The 17,014-nt window shown below is 40.4% G+C and overlaps 2 protein-coding genes across 5 annotated transcripts in view; both read left to right on the top strand.

Annotated features, from left to right (window-relative positions):
- Positions 1–2,317, top strand: part of PRORP (protein only RNase P catalytic subunit) — a 53,784-nt gene extending 51,467 nt beyond the window's left edge. For all 4 annotated transcript variants that reach the window (XM_063332769.1, XM_063332766.1, XM_063332767.1 and 1 more), the window contains 2 exons: positions 43–238; positions 1,911–2,317. In XM_063332769.1, coding sequence (XP_063188839.1) covers positions 43–238; positions 1,911–2,039 — 325 coding nt within the window. In that variant the 3' untranslated portion in view covers positions 2,040–2,317. The remainder of the gene's footprint in view (positions 1–42; positions 239–1,910) is intronic.
- A 2,831-nt stretch (positions 2,318–5,148) lies between these two features.
- On the top strand, positions 5,149–16,364 carry PSMA6 (proteasome 20S subunit alpha 6). The gene is made up of 7 exons (XM_063332673.1): positions 5,149–5,373; positions 9,501–9,595; positions 10,345–10,426; positions 10,685–10,840; positions 12,764–12,942; positions 15,148–15,242; positions 16,156–16,364. The coding sequence occupies exons 1-7, from the start codon at positions 5,298–5,300 to the stop codon at positions 16,211–16,213; spliced, it is 741 nt and encodes a 246-aa protein (XP_063188743.1). The 5' UTR covers positions 5,149–5,297; the 3' UTR covers positions 16,214–16,364.
- The last annotated feature ends 650 nt before the right edge of the window (positions 16,365–17,014 follow it).

Below are 17,014 nucleotides of genomic sequence, written 5' to 3'. Positions count from 1 at the left end.
GCCTTGTGAATGACGTCTGTCTTTTCCATTTGTTTTGTTAAGCTCTGAAGATGATGCCTTCTTGTTATATGCCACTCTTCGATCAGGCAAGCACTGCAAGTTTGTTACTAGAGACTTCCTCCGGGATCACAAGGCTTGTCTTTCTGACAGTCTGACGCGTCATCTGTTCCGTAAGTGGCAGCGTGGACACCAAATAGTGTTTTCCCCTTCTGCAGGAGGAAAGCATATAAATTTTACGGTAAGTTTTCTGCTGCAATCAGAAAGCGCGCAGAGCATATTCATTAAAGATACACAATTTCAAACTCTGAAAGCAATAAGATTGTTGTTGGAGTCTAAGAAATGGATTTGTACCAATGGGCTCAAAACTCCCATGGTTACTAAAAATTCACTGTATTCACAAAGCATTGCACAAACATAAGAACTGCCAAAAAGACAAGAAATGCTGCCTAAATGTTTAAAATGTAAATGCATGGGTGTGTATATGAATCTTTCCATTGCTGTAAAACATAAGTGCCAGTATTTTAAAATTTATTTTAAACTTTGAAATACCTTACTCTCCTCTGTAGCACTATTATAAAATAACATGCTTCTAACTGTACAATAGAATTTCTTTCATCTTTATTTTAAGGAAGCAGGAAAATACAGGTATTTCAGTATTCACTGTAATACTAGCCTAACATATCTATAAAGTTCCATGAAGGAAAGCCCGTAAGTCTTCCAAGCATAGTATCATCTTATAGCTGAATACTGCTGTTATTGTCTAGCAGACATGTATCCTTGTGAGCCACGAAGAGTACATTAATAGGAGTGCAGCTGTTCTAAGATTTTTCTAGGGAAAAATTCATCAAATGACATTCCATATCATGCAGGTTTTTGTTATCTGGTCTGGCTGCATTGTTATCGCTTACTTAAAGCAATACTGCACCTATGCAGATTCATTTTCTTGCTGCTCTGCTTAAAATTGTAAAATAATATTCATCATTACAAAGAGACCATAGAGACACAGGCTTAAAAGAATGACAGCCTTTCGTTCAGTGTTGCCATATATACGTTTCTTTTTATGGAACCAAATACTGAATGTAGGGTTACCTGAGTAACACAGCTTTAGCTACACCTTGTTTCTTTCTTTTGTACAAAAGGGCTAGTAATTTTCACATCCTAATTCCCATACAGGTGATGTGGATGATTGACATTCCCAGTCGTAGCTGTCTTCTAGGTTATTCTGGAAGCTGCTGTCATGGAAAAGTAGACTTCCAAGACTGTACATACAGAGTGGCTGTATGCTCTGAGAACTGTAATTGCCAACCAGTAATGTTTCTTTTGTACTTGTGTTATATATGTTGAGTTAGTATACCTGTAACATAACAGACAAGAAAAATAGTTTATTATATTTGTTCGACTAGACACTCTTCAAAGTGTTAGTGATTAACCCTTTTCTTACGTCCTCCTCAGCAGAGCAGTTCGATTCTCTAAAGAGGTACACTGGAAGAACAAACACGAGAGGTCATTAATGTCATTAAATCCTACCAGTTCAAGCCTATAAACTCCACATCCTGAGTTAATTCCCATATGATTTCATTTAACTGAACAGAAAAACAATCATTTTGCTATTTCTAGATATTGAGTGCTTTATGTTCAAGTCATTATTATCTGGTGGTGATTGAAGACATAATTTTAGGCATTTATGATGACTCCTAGACCACAAAATATTAAAAACGTTTTAGTTTTTCCTCCAGCACTCAAAATTTAGAATTTGTTTGGTGTAAAGAAATCAATGAGAGTTGTTAAAGGGATGAGTCTATGGAGATTTCTAAGGTAAGTGTTGGAAGTTATAACTACCTATAACTGGTATTTTAGTAATATATCGTGTAAATTCTAAAAAAATGTTTTTATCTCTTTTTATCCAACAGCCTGCTTTCAGTTATGACTGTGTGGTACAGACTACAGGTGATACATGGCATATCCCCTATAAAGACTCTTTTGAGGAAAAATATTCATATGAAGTACCAAGAAAATGGCTCTGCATTCAACAGCAATGATGAAGAATGTAATTGCACAAGCTGAAGCCGCTTTTTTTTTTTTAATGACTATTACTGACTAGGAGAACTCAGCAATACAATTATGGGATTAATGTGTGAGGCCTATAACTAAAGAAAGTTCAGTAACTGCTTTTTGTCAAAATCATTCCTGCAGTGAATCTGTTAACATCAGTGGTGGTCCAGCAGGGATGAATTAGGTCCATTATTTCCATTTTTACAGGCAATTTCTGTAGCCTCTCAATGTGATTTGAATTAAAACTTGGTTTTCCCTCTTGGCATTTCAGGTTGTGTTTTTTTAATAATTTTTTTTCCTCAAGCTTTTCATCTACACTGAAATTCATAAACTCTGTACTTCAAAGAAATTAAGCAGGACTTCCAAAGTACCTTCAAAATGGGCACAGCTGACCTTGCCCACATTGTATGTCACGCAATGGAGCTAATGAGGCCAAATGGTATGTTTACCATTTGCCAGACGTACATAGCCCTAATATTTCCTCACACCAACTAGAATTCATTTGATCACATAGAATGCAAAAGATTTGCTGTTGCAACATATATTAAGATTCTGATTGGAAGAATGAGGAAACAACCAGTGGGATATTGTGTGGCTCTTCCACGCTGTCAAATTTGCTGCTTCTGACAGGGTTTCGTGTCACTGGAATAGTTTGCTTATGGAAATACATGATTTTTCTAAAGAAAAATTGATCATAACTAGTAATTCTTACAGGCAGTAACAGGACAAAACTGAATTTTGTACAGATATTTTTATAAAACCTATCCCAAGTTATAAATAAAGCAAGAGAAATTGTGTATATCACAGGAAAAGTGTTCGAAGTTATTATTTAGAAGTGCTTATACGGTAAATGTGTTCATTATCCTGGAGAAGAGAAGACTGAGAGGGGATCTTATCAATGCCTATAAATATCTAAAGGGCAGGTGTCAAGAGGATGGAGTCAGGCTCTTCTCAGTGGTGCCCAATGACAGGACAAGGGGCATCGGGCATGAGCTGGAACACAGGAAGTTCCATCTCAACATGAGGAAAAATGTACTTTGAGGGTGACCAGGGCACTGGAACAGGCTGCCCAGAGAGGCTGTGGAGTCTCCTTCTCTGGAGACATTCAAAACCCACCTGCCTGCGTTCTGTCCAGCCTCCTCTAGGTGAACCTGCTTTGGCAGGGGTTTGGACTAGATGATCTCCAAAGGTCCCTTCCAACCCCTACGATTCTGTGATTTATTGCACTTACCACTTTAATGCAAACTTTTCTCCCCAACAAAACATGGAAATGACACATTAATCTCAGATGAAAGATCATGTTTTTATCACATTTGTCTTGTATCTTCATGGGCCTCTGCTGGACCCGTTCCAACAGGTCCACGTCCTTCTTGTGCTGGGGACTCCAGAGCTTCATCTCCAAGCTCACCCACTTACTGTTTACCACATTAAAAACACATCAGCGAGAACAGTCTTCCTTGGGGTCCTGCAACACAGACTCTGACTCTCATATGTTGATCAGAGGTGATGAACACTAAACCGAAGTTACGTGACTGCTCTTCTAAAACAAACCCGTACTTTGGAAGCTGATAAAATTGCTACATAGATGGAAAAAGCTTCTGGAAACTCTGTCCTGAAAGTAGCGTGACTTCCACTCCATCATCTGTGTGGTATTGAGCAACTATTACTCTTTCCTTAGTCTAAGTCAAATATTGAATCTTTGATTCCAAACACTTAAGGATTTTCTTGGTTACTTTTAGGCAATCAGGGTAAATGCTTGATAAATACTTCCATTTTCCCAACCCCTTTTTCTCAAGGGAAAGAAAATCTGACATTAAACTCCGGTGTTATAGACTGGAAAACTTCTGTATGCGGAAGGACTGGGAGGGTGGGAATCCTCAGCCTGGAGAAACAGAGGTCTTAAGAGACATGGAGGTTGTGGGAATTGTGAGTGTTGCGGAGGGGACACAGAGGGATGGGATGTTCCAATGCAAAAGCGGCATCAGATGGTGCTGGCAGGTGGAAGGCTAAGATGAGAGGTGAGGGTTTGGATGAGACCACACCACGCGTTGCTCTGCTGAGCAGCTCTTTGCCACATCACGTCACGGGTGCAAGGGGTTCACCTGAGCTCAAGGGGAGACCGGTGAGGGGTATGAAATAACCAGGTGTCATCTCTGCCGTGGGAAGTCCCTCCGGATGGTGGGGGAGGGAGGTGTATCATTAAAGGCTCTCTAGTCTTGAGCCTTCTCCTTGGACATCCGCTTCTGGCCACAGCTGGAGATGGGGCATGGTCCTGGGCAGGTTCTGCCTCTGACCCAGCCGAGACGTTCCTGCGTCCCGGCATTGGCCGCGCGCTGCAGCTTTGAGCGGTTCACGCCTGCCCACCAAGGGGACAAATTCCGTGTTTGCGAGATGTTTCATTCTCCCAGGTTATGAATAAGCAAGGGAAAGTACACTGAAAAAAATTCAAGAAAGCAGGCTTTTAGTGTATGGCACACGCACGCAAAACGCGCCTCTGATCTGCTATTTCAACAAAGAGTAAGCTCACCTAATAATTATCTTTTAAAATAGAGGCATGGATACCAAACCACAGCTTTTCCAACTCTTTTAATGACCTGACTTTTAAAAAAACAAAACAAAACAACACAAGAGAAGAAACCCTTCCCACACAGCGTAGGGGAAATCCAAACTGCTGAGAGGCAAGAAGCGCGTACATTCACGGGGTTAAACTGGGGGAATTCCCCTTTGTACTGGACACCGATAAAGAAGTTAAAAGTCTTTTAAACACTCCATTAGGCTGCAGCTGCGGCGGCGGCAATTACTCATTAGGAGTATCTGAAACACCTTTTTTCGCGGTTACTCTATTGCTTTTGCTTTAAAATTATGCGCGTTGAGGAGGACACGTTGAAACACACTCTGTTTAGGCAGTTCGGAGGGGTTTCGTCTCCCCGGCTGCCTGCGCGGCTCGCCATGACGCTTTTCCCCCGCTTCCTGCGACCCACCGCTCACGATGCGGGCGGCATGTCGCGACAGAGGCTGCTGTCGCCGGCCCCCCCCCCGCCGCCGCACTGCGCATGCTCAGAAGGAGGGAGGGGCGAGCGGCGGCGGGTGCCTCGGGCATGCGCAGTGGCGGGGGTGGAGCGTGACGCTGCGCGAGCGGCGCGTAACCCGGAAGTGCTCCGGCGGGAGGCCTGGCTGCGGTGGCGGTGGTGGGGCCCTGCACGCTGTGAGCCCCCTCGGCCGCGCCCCCCCTCCCCGCGCCCGCCATGTCCCGAGGCTCCAGCGCCGGCTTCGACCGCCACATCACCATCTTCTCGCCCGAGGGCCGCCTCTACCAAGTCGGTGGGTGTCCGGCCCCGGGGGATGCTGCCGCTGAATTGCCCCGTCACGGGCTGGGCCTCCACACGCCGCCGCCACCGCTTCCCGCCCAGGAGGGCTGCGGCCGGCTCGGAAGGCCTCCGCCGAGCCTGGCTGCCTCTGGGGAGGGGGGAAACGTGGCGTTTCCCGTGGCCGCGGCGTCTCGGATCCCGCCCTGCCTGTTCCCGCCGTGCGTGGGGAGAAGCCTGGAGCGGCTGCGATGCCGGCCATGCCGGCGTGGGGGGCTGGGAAAGGGAATTCTGTGTGAAATAAGGAAAGCTGAGAGCCAGGGTGGGCCCTCTCGAGTGTCCCCTGCCACGGGGAGGCACCTCCTGTGGTTTCCTGTTGTTTGATTTCAGATGCTTGGAGACTGAACTGACAGCTGTCCAGAAACTGTTTGTTCTCCCTGAAGTGTTTCTTTCAGTTTATTGTGCCAGGCTTATGAGTATTGTGTTTTGGAATCTGAGAACTACAATAGCTGTTTCAAATGGGACTTGAACAGCCTCAAACCCTGCATGCCAGAGTAACAAAATCAGTTTTTAGAGGTAACCCATGCTCTCTTTTGTTACACCTGAATGGCGTGTGTTCTGTACGTCATGGCCTGTGAGATAGCAGCAGCCATCCTTCGTTTCCAGGCTTCTTTGGACATTTTGCAATTAAGCTGCAGCTTAGCTTCATCTTCTTCTTCTGTAGGTCACTGAAGCTTTTATTCATATTTTCACGGTGTACCGCATTCTGCAGAAGAGCCTTATGGTGCTCCTTCTGTGGAATACTCTGTAACAGCATAGTCAGCTCGCAGTCTGGCAGGGCAATTCATTGAGAGCGGTCCTGGAGGATCCTCACAACAGGGCTGGGTGAAATGTTTTGACAACATCATCCTGATGCCATCTTCCCCTGGAGTTTCATGGCTCTTCCTCAGCTGCAGTGGCTTCACTGCATGTGCATTGCACAGCATGTCCATACATCCGACTGTTCTTCAGGAAAGGAGTTTGCTGGGACTAGACTGCATGAATTGTCCATGGTAGTCAGTAGTTTCTTTTGTGTCTTACTGTCAGCTTTTCTCAAGAAGATGGCTATGTGAAATAGGCTTCATGGACAGGTGGCCCCGTCTCGAGCAGTCCTTTCTCCAAGGAGCAACTAGGAAAGTGGCCCTGTGTGCAGGTGTGTGTACACAGGTAGAAAGTGACCTGTACTAGGTACCTACATACAGGTGCTGTCTTACACCTGGAGTGTGTATAAGGCTTGTATGCAACTTGCATAGTAAGCTTTATACATATGGGTGGTAGGGACAGCACTTCCTCGGTGGTTCTATGATAGAGTCATGGTCTCCAACCTTCTGTTGCCATTAAAACAGGCTATTTGGTCTGCATTGCCTTTCTGGCTCTATTGCAGTACTACTTGTTGGGAATGGTTTCTGCATCCTGTAGCAAAGAGGAAACTGAGCCTTGGTTTTCTGCCTCCTGGGTATATTCAGCCATTAGGTTAATGTGTGAGAAATGTGAAAAATACCTTTTACTCATGTCTTAGAAGCAAGTATCTGCATGTGTATTTGAGAGCCTCTGCACACAGCCTGAAGCTGTCTTAAAGATATTTTGAGTACCTGTGTGCTTTGGGAAGAAAAATACATAAGTATGCATAGCTAACTTCAGGCAAGGATGAGCTCACTCTACCTGCAGCCAGGCTGATAACTCAGGCATGGTGCCACATTAGTGTCTCTGTTGGCCAGCATCTAGCCACAGCATGGGCAGAAAGCTCATGTTTGCTTGTGGTCAAATATCCAAATCTAACTTTTTTCTTTCTTTCTTTCATTCTTTTTGAATCCTGTACATCCTTGTCCATGTGCTGGATTCAGATTAACTAGGTGCTCTCAAGGATGGGCATGGACACATGTTGCTTTAAGGCTGCCTTAAAACTCGAGGTTTTTCTGGAAGTTGGCAGTACCTGAAGAGAGATTTCCAGCGTAGTGATATTGGACTGAAATGCCTGTGCTTTGCCTTACATCTGTCTTGTTCTTCCAAAGCTCAAAAAGCTCATGTGCCTTTGAAGCGATCTCATATTAGAAAAGTAATGTTATTTTATACATTTTTCTTGTTGCTTTGGTTAAAATCCCTCAGAGCATCAGTGTTGTCTTGCTATCTATTAGTTCCAGTCGTCGAAGGTGATGTTTTCATCTAAGTGGAATTTTAGGAGGTAAAGAAAATTATTATGGTCAAATTTCTGGCTGTTGTGGTGTACTTGAGGAACAGCAAGGGAGTGCTGTTTTCAGAAAGAACATGTGCAGTACTACTAAAATACTTGCATAGCAGAAAATAGACTTGAAACACCCCTAGCAATTTGGATTTGTTATATTGTAAGAGCTACTTCGCTCTTTGGCTTGTCTCTTTGAAAACTGAGCAGTGCAGATGGTAATAGGAACAGGGTGAGAAGGGACTGCAGCTCAGCAAGCCTTGTTGTCAGTACTTGTGAGCAAAAACAGTTTGTAAGGGCACCTATTCCTGCTCCCACCTAAGTGTCAAAGAACCACAGAACGGTTGAGGTTGGAAGGGACCTCTGGAGATCATCTGCTCCAACCCCAGGGGGCTCAAGCAGGGCCACCTAGAGCTGGTTGCCCAGGACCATTTGCAGGTGGCTTTTGAATATCTCCAAGGATGGAGACTCCACAACCTCTCTGGGCAACCTGTGCCAGCGCTTGGTCAGCCCTCACAGTGAAAAAGTGTTTCTTGATGCTGAGATGGACCCTCCTGTGTTGCAGGTTGTGCCCATTGCCTCTGGTCCTATCACTGGGCACCACTGAAAGGAGCGTGGCTCTGTCTTTACACCCTCCTGTCAGTTATTTGTACACATAAATAAAAAAGTGTTGCAGAGTCCAGTCCCGGGGCTTCAAAGATGACCAGCTTGTGGGCAGTGCTAGCTCACATCTCACTGGATTCTGTGCTTTGCTGTTGGCTAGCACTGGTCATCCCGGGGAAGGCAAGTGAAGAGGTGAGCGGAGTTGTGCATCTAGCGGAGAGAAAGGGGGAGCATTCTTTATGGCATGTTTGGGTAACCAGTAAATGCTCAGATGCCTGAGAGCGTTGAATACATGGCAGTCAGCCCTTCCATAACACTGACTCATCAGATTGAACATCAGGTATTGCAAGAGCTGTTTTTTCATTTTCAGATTATTCCTCTCCTGTTATGCAGTCTCTTCAGTAGATTTGAGTGCAGCTTTTAAAACAGCTAAGTTTAATGCTCACATTATTTTAGAAGACAGTTCTAGCAGTTTGCTGCACTGTTGGTTAGACATGTTCTGAATTCCGTTTTCATTCACACAGCTAACAAAAAGATCATCTGCATTCAGCTGCTGCCTGAAACTTGCCTCTCCTATCCAGGTGTTAGGAAGTTCTGAATGTTTATCATGTGTTGCCAGACAAACGATTTTTAAAGTTGTTGTTCCTGAGGCTTTTGAAACCATTAATCAAGGGAAATTTATTTAATGGATCATATCAAGTAAATCTTAATCTGTTGTATTTATCTGAATAATGCTGTTTAGTTGGCATGTGCATAGTTTTCATTTTAAAAAGTGAATAAAAGCATTGCAGTGTTTGAGTGTCAAGTCAGAAAATGTGATAGTAAGGTTAAAACCAATCTTCTGTGCTTGGTCCATCATTACAGTTTTCATCTGTATCAGTTAAAATCCGCAAAAGAAAATTACATCCTTGCAGTGGTACTAATGCTTGAATTACTAAACTTCTGCATGTTAAGAAGTCTTATGTACGGATTTACAGTTAATGTATGTTAAGGTTGAACTGTTGGTCAAGTGCAGAACAGCTTTTTTGTTTTCAAACAAATTCCGTTGCTGTTAAGCATTCTAACTGAACAAAAAGGCCAATTATTAGAAATATTGAAAGGAAGCAGTGATAGTGGTTTTGTGAAGAGTGTCAATGACTTAGTTCCCATCAGAAAGTTCTTGTGTGCATTGTACTAAAGACCTTAGAGACACAAAGTGTTGCACAAGTATTAATTAAAAACACCAGAACTTGGTGAGACTTCTCTGTTCAGGGGAGGTGTGTCAGTTATTTGTACTAGTATCTCTAACGCTGTTTTTTATTAACTTTTACATACTTTTCTAGAATATGCTTTTAAGGCCATAAACCAGGGTGGACTTACATCTGTAGCTGTTCGTGGGAAAGATTCTGCAGTAATTGTAACACAGAAGAAAGTACCTGTAAGTAGTCTGGTTTTGAGGGGGTGGGAGGCTGGAAGGAGATAAGGAAAAAAGATGGGGGTGAGACTTTGCAATATTGATATTTATTAGCATTGACATATATTGCAATTTGGATTGAGTATCTTATTATTGTTCTGCTTATTGCAAGTTCTAGCTCCATTTAGTGCTTAACTGTGCATTTCCTCACCAAGTACTGTAATATTGGTTTTCTTTGTAGCTGTCAAAGGGCTAAAGCTAAAATATGGAGTCGGGCCTGCTGTACTCTGGCACGCATACATTACTTGGGCTTGTAAGGGCTGAGCTGTCCATAATCAGTTCCCTGATTTCTTCAATTCCTACTCAGAGAAAATGTTATACCAATAGCATGCAGAACAGGTTTTCATGAGTGTTTTAGCACAGTAGTGATGTATTGTTGACAAAGGAGGAAAGCCCGTGTGCTTGAAGGGCAGCATGCAATAAGGGCTCAAGTTTTTGTACGTGTGCACTCAAAGTTTCTTCAGAGGGAAAAGGACTTTGATGTTGGTTGTGCTCTAGCCTTTTCCAGATATTGGGGTTTTTATCTTCCTCATTCTCCTATTTCTGCCTTCACATGCCTAGAGGAATAAATATTAGAGATCCTGAAAGACAATTTTTAGCTGTTGGTTGATTTTTTGGGTCTCTTCTGTAAATACCAGAGCATCCAGAATGTGTCTTTTTTTTCTACTTGAAGGACAGTGTTTACTATTAGTTTATTTCTGTTTCCTATTTAGGACAAGTTACTGGATTCCAACACAGTGACTCATTTATTCAAAATTACTGAAAATATTGGCTGTGTGATGACAGGAATGACAGGTATTTAATTCACCATCTTTTATAAGTATCTGAAGCGTGTCAATTTTTTTATATAGTTCACCAGGTTTGTATCACATAAAACAAGTAAGTGCTCTAGGAGATTTGTTCCACTCAGTCTGGTTTTGGAGAACTTGTCTAGTTCTAATATGCATATTTAAAGACACCTTAAAGTTGAGCCTGGAATTTGCATTCTCAAGCAATGCGAGGAATAAATGTGGTACATGTTCAGTGAGATTAATATTAGTTCTTTCTGCCTAGCTGACAGCAGATCCCAGGTGCAGAGAGCCCGCTATGAGGCTGCTAACTGGAAGTACAAGTATGGCTATGACATCCCTGTGGATATGCTGTGTAAAAGGATCGCAGATATTTCTCAGGTCTATACGCAAAATGCTGAAATGAGGCCTCTTGGTTGCTGTAAGTATAGTGTATGAAATTGATCTTTTCTCTTTCTTGTCTAAGCTTGCAACTTCAAGTATAAGGAATTCTCACCCATTTTCAAATTGTGCGAGATATGGATGTAACTGAAGGAATAAGAGGGATGAACAGCCAAATGAGAGGGAAGTTTTGAATTGGAGTCACGATTTTACCATTGGCTCAGCATTTGAATTGGAATAAATGATTTAGCCTCTTTTAAAACATGCGATACTATTTCACCCGAGGTTTTGGAGCCTAATCTGCTTCTGCACAGCACAGTGATGTGTTTGAATGGGAGATGATCTTTTTACAGGTGTCTCTGTTTGGGTAAATATCACTGATAAAACAGACATATGGAGAGTGCAATTATGCTTGTGCAGGTTTTGTGGCTTTTTCATCTAAGTAGTATGTATAGGACAAAAATCTGCATAATTTTTGCTCTTAACCATGATATATATTTATATAATATAGAGAAGTAGTGCTTAAAAATCTTTCACTTGCAAACATTCTACACCGGTCTTGTTTTAGAACAGCAAATTCAGCTTAAATAAAAAACCGATGTGTGTAAAGTTGGGTTTTCCTGGTCATCTGTGTGTTCTGAGGTTGGTTCTGACTTATTTTTTCTCTTAGATTTGGCTGTGAGCAAGTTGTAACCGTACTGTTGGCCTGTCCGGGAACTGAGATAAAAGACAATGTTTCCTCAATTACTTTTTCATTGAACATTCTGTCTGGGTTTCTTTCTGTTTGCTTGGGGTTTGTTTTTTTTCTTTTAAGGAGAATAGTTTCAGAATTGATGAATCACTTCTCGTAATCATAGCAGGCGCTAGCACTTCTCACTAAAGAAGTAACATTTCAGGGTTGCACCACAGTTTCCATGATGGGGCAATTTTCCTGTGCTTGTAATGTTCAGGAATGATTGTTTCTTTCTTCCATTGGCATTTCCCATGCCTTGATACTACTGGAAAGTGATTATTTTTACGTTTTTAATACGTGAATAAAAATTGTTTTTTCTTAACTTTCCTTAACCATTTTTGAAAAGACGATGGGAAAATTCTTTCTGTTGTAGTAAGAGCTGCTCAAAGCTTATCAACTATAAGTATTAGTTAAAAGTTACGCAAGTGAAAAACAAAAATCATTTAAAACCTTGACCTTGGTCTGTTTTGGGTTTTTTTGCAAGTATTGCTTTTGAGTTATTTTTTTATATCCATATTTAGACTATACAACTGTAAATCTAGAAGTGTGGGTGAAGGTGAACACAGATGCATCTCAGTGATGTGACCAGTTTATGTTTCTTGAAGTCTGTCCAACTTGAAAGCATTTAGTCAAATGGTCTTCAAAGACTCAGTTTTATGTTCTGATGTTTCCATGCTTAATTTCATATATTACTTTTTTCCTTTAAAGAAAAGAGAAAAAGGAATGTAATGCAGTCTTTTCAGGATTACAGTTGAGAAATCTAAAGTTGATCTTTTAATATTTATATTAAATTCAAAGTATTTGTAGAGTTGCTTCGTGGTAAAAGGTACATGTTAATACAACTATTGTTTACACTTTTAAAGTGTCATGCAATACACAGGAAGAGAACTGTGGCTGGCTTAACTTTGTATTGGGATTAATAATTTTGTATTTCCTGACTTTGTGGTTCGCTACAGGCTGAGCATGGCAAAAATGTTTCCACGTTTAATGAGTAGCCATCTTTGGGAATTATAGAAATGTAGTTTGCCCTAAACCGAGTTGCGCACCTGGTAACGCGACGCTGCTAAGAAATGGCAAATTAGAGATTAAGAGGAAATCATAGCTCTAGGTGTTGGACTGGTTCCTAAAAATGTACCGCTATGCAGTTTTTTACAGGAGAGGCGTATCTATTCTATTCTTTAGTTAAATGAAATTGGGGAAAAACATAAATTAACAAATTTTCTCTTCAAGGTATGATTTTGATTGGTATTGATGAAGAACACGGCCCTCAGGTATACAAGTGTGATCCGGCAGGTTACTATTGTGGATTCAAGGCCACAGCTGCAGGAGTTAAACAGACAGAGTCAACCAGTTTTCTTGAAAAGAAAGTAAAGAAGAAATTTGATTGGACATACGAACAAACTGTAGAGGTAGGCCAGCAGAAGGAAATAGAGATTTGTTACAGTATTTTTAATGAATATGCTTCATGTATGCTTGCGATATAGAGGAATGGGGTTAGGCATTTCATGTTTTCTTACAGTTCTGTGTTGCTGCCAGAGCAAGTATAGCTATTCCAACCAGAAAATCTTTTGAAGGTAGTTTGCAAATGTTTAAATAGTCATTTAATCTGCTCTTTCTGCTTTATCTTTGCTGAAGCAGAATCTGTCATTGTAGCACTCCCACTGTAGCTGGTGGTTAGTTACTGCAGTGCTTGATTCTGGGGATGCCAGTGCAATTTTGTTTTAGTGGCACTTAAAATAATCTTCATGTTAGAAAGCATTTTAGGAGCGGGGTAGTGCTTGTCTGTCAGTTTAGTAAATATAACACCGGTTGTTACACCTACTGTGAAAACTGTTGTTCAAGGCCTATTGTAAAAAATGTATCCTACTCATAAAATAGGTCAATGAACTTATTTTATAAATCATACTTACTTTTTTCACTTACACTGTAGAGATCTGTCTAAACAGTCCTCTTTCATGGCCCACCTATTTCTCCTGCCAGGCTTTGTTCTTGACTCATAATGTTGTTTGCTGCATCACAAGATCAGCAGCTGAAATAAGGAATAATAACCTAAGCAACTGACTCCCCTGTAAGATTCAACAGAGTACCTGTTGAGATTCCTGTGAATGCTATGCAGATTCAGACCTTCAGCTAAATTACATCTGAAGTCTACATTACTGTGAAAGTACCGTTTAAACAGAAAGTTCTTCAGCATAAACTCCTAAGTTTTATACTTATATCTTAATAAGTACTGATTTCCTTAATAATTTCTTTAAAGAGAAGTTCGTGAGAGGGTTAAAAAATCATAGCATACTGAAATTGGATGTATTTGAAATTCCCTCAGAGATCCTTTTTTATCCTGGCTAAGTATTTTTCACATGAAATATATTTTTCTATCACTGCTTGATTATACTGAGCATGTTTCTTAATTGAGCGGTTGGAGGTAGATGAAACAGTCTTGTCATATTCTTGGTTTTAATTCATAAAACCTCCATAGTATGGTGCAGATACTTGATTGGTAATTAATCTGCCAGTCAGATCCTGGATGCGCTTCTGTACCTTTTTGTTGTCATTGTGAAAATGCTGAGATTGTGAATGTAGATCAGACACTGTTACTCTGAAAGTCAGTAGTGACAGGCAGAAACGAAAACAAGAATCGTGTTTTTGTAATGTTCTTCAAACACATGCCCAAAAACCTTTTGGTTTTTTTTTTAAAAAAAAAAAAAAAAAAGCTTGCAGTGTGTTAGAGGTAATGCTCCAAGGATAAGAATTTTGTTTGGGGTTTTGGTTGTTTTTTTGATTTTGTTTTTGGTTTGTTTTTTTTTTTTTTTTCAACTTGTCAGTCTTCTGATAAGACATCTATATAGTCTCATAGAATTATTGTAGAATCAATGTGTTATCAACATATTGAAAATAAACTTTAGAAAAGTCTTGTCTGGTGTTTGACACCTCGTAACACACTGCTGCTCAGAATTACATGCCAGCATGTCAGAATAACTGATCTGATAAGCATCTAGCTACATAACTGTTTCATGAAACTTCTTTTTGCGTTGAATCATCATTTTAGAAATACATCTTTAGTGTTATTGTGACCAAACTTCAGGGTTAAGTATGAGTGAGGTTGCAAAGAACACCTTTGAAAACAGGTGATGATTGTGGTGGGGAAAAAAATAAGCCATGATGAAATGCAGCTTTTAAAAACAGCCAATGTAATTTTAATTACCAGAAGAAAAGCCAAAATGGAAGCTACGCAAGTGGTATGTGCTTTGAGTAATCTTGAACTGTAATGATGATGTCTGTCTTGTTTGCCACTAGTGAAATACGTTCTGTCCTTGGGACGCGGGGTTTTAAGTTTTGCAGGGTAAAGGGTTTTGGTTTTGTTGTGGTTTTTTTTTCTGCTACGAAAATGACATGTCCCTTGGTTTTTTGTAGATTGGGCTTTTTAGGGAGAGGACCGTAGAGGGACTGTATTCTGTAACAAGGAGAAACTATTTAAAACTTTTCAGCAGAGGTTTTGAGGTGGAGGGAAATGACTTAAAACTAGAAGGAAGGGTAGTTGTTAATGCTATGTCTATTAAAAAAAGAAAAAGCCTTAGTGCTTTCTGTTTAATAATAGTTTCTTTGTCATTTTTCAGACAGCAATAACATGCCTGTCTACTGTACTATCCATTGATTTCAAACCTTCAGAAATAGAAGTCGGTGTAGTTACAGTGGAAAATCCTAAATTCAGGTAAGTGATCAGTGTTGATAAAACTTGGTGTGTTTCTCTCGTTATGTGCAATTAGTTTTAACTTCTTGTGTAGTGGTAAATAGAAAAAAAGATAAATGTCAGAAGTTGAAGTTCTGGAGGTTGGTTTGTTTGGTTTTTTTACTCATAACTCTTCAAAATGTGTCGGGGTAAAAGACATTGTTTAAAAAAAAATAACAACATGGTTTTAAAATGTTTGACATGGTTAAGAGATCCAGTAGAGAAAAGTGTTGCCTTTTGTTTCTTAAAAGGGTGTTGCTTCATGTGATGATTAAAACGTAGTTACATGTGGTCTAGATGATTTTTCATGCTTTAAAGAATAAAAATTCTTCTTTGTACTAGTGTCTGGAGTCCACTTCCAAATCATAGTCATGACAACTAATGCAGTAAAGTCTGTTAAAACAGACTTTATATTAGGGAAAATTTTGCAAGTCCCTTAATTTTTTTTTAATCCTTTTCTAAATGGGATCTTTTAATTACTCTTGCTCATCTTGTAATTGTAGCAGTTTTTAACATCTTCAGTATATAGTTAATAGATTAAGAATTTTTATGATGTGAAATGTTTTAATTTTACAAAACTAAAAAATCCTGGATTTAAAAATCACTGCAGTGGTTTGGAACTGACTGAACTTTTCCTTTCTGAGTACGCTGCATTCCCACCTACTTCACGTGTTCTTTTTCTGCCGTTTGTTACCTCTTTGCTCTCTAGTGCCTTTGATTCTTCCTTTATTTTTCAAAAAAAAATGGAACGTTGGCCTGTGGCCCTGGCAGCAGGACTTTAAATAGCTGGCAGATGCGTTGTATAAAACTTATTTGTGTAGATATTAGGTTGTAATATTGCAGCTTAAGGGGAAGAATCATTTCAGCTATTTAAAATGACTTTTTGTTCTTTCAGGATCCTTACAGAAGCAGAGATTGATGTGCACCTTGTAGCTCTGGCAGAGAGAGACTAATTAGCATTCCCGGTTCCATTGTCTGTGCTTCTGGCCAGAATATTTGGTGAAAAGAAAACACTTATTAATGGCTTTAGATTATGGGTGGAAAACAATGTTCACTATATGATGTATTTTACTCTGTACAAATAAAACAGAGGTTTTTGAAATACTTGTGTCTCCTTTTAATGTATTTTTTTAACTTTCATTTCTATGACATTCTCATCAAAATGCTTGATGACTTCAAGTGTTTCTGTGATGATTGCTTGCCTTTTAGTTGTATTTTAAGAGAAATTTTATACTCTGCACAGTATTTTTCATCTGAGCTATTTGGCTCCTAGTGTGAAGATTTCTATCAGATTATGTGGGGTGTGTGTCTTGAGATTAATTCTTACATTTACATGCGTTCTCTTCTTGCCCTGATGTTGAAAGGCTTATAACATTACTGGTTTAACTGCGGGGAAATCAAGAGGATCTTAATATTTGCTCAGGTTTGTATGAGGATTAGGACAAAAGTTGAAGGAAAAAACTTGAGCTACGATTCCCAGTGCATTCCTTTAGATTGATTTATTTGCGGTGCAGGTAGTGAATTTAAAGACATCTGCTGTAATTAAACAGCTCTGAAGCTAACATTTATTTAGGGGAACAGATTCTATATGTAGTGTAGTTTGGGATTTTGGCTGTTTGCCACCTACCTGGTTTTGAGGCCTTGAGCAGTGTCAGAAACGACACTGGGGCTGTGTGCGGCCAGCAGGCAAAAGTCCATCAATAAGAGTGTCTCTGGCAAGCAGTTCCCCTTGCTCCTTTAAAGTTTCTGGGTTA

This window comes from Chroicocephalus ridibundus, chromosome 4 (genome assembly GCF_963924245.1).
Source record: "Chroicocephalus ridibundus chromosome 4, bChrRid1.1, whole genome shotgun sequence".
Classification (NCBI taxonomy): Eukaryota; Metazoa; Chordata; class Aves; order Charadriiformes; family Laridae; genus Chroicocephalus; species Chroicocephalus ridibundus.
This window is presented reverse-complemented; position numbering and strand designations above follow the sequence as displayed.

Excerpts from the sequence above, each read along its gene's own strand:
- PSMA6 (XM_063332673.1), top strand. The coding sequence starts at position 5,298 with ATGTCCCGAGGCTCCAGCGCCGGCTTCGACCGCCACATCACCATCTTC. Across the intron at positions 9,596-10,344 it reads TAACACAGAAGAAAGTACCT|GACAAGTTACTGGATTCCAA; the intron begins GTAAGTAGTCTG and ends TTTCCTATTTAG. Across the intron at positions 12,943-15,147 it reads CATACGAACAAACTGTAGAG|ACAGCAATAACATGCCTGTC; the intron begins GTAGGCCAGCAG and ends GTCATTTTTCAG.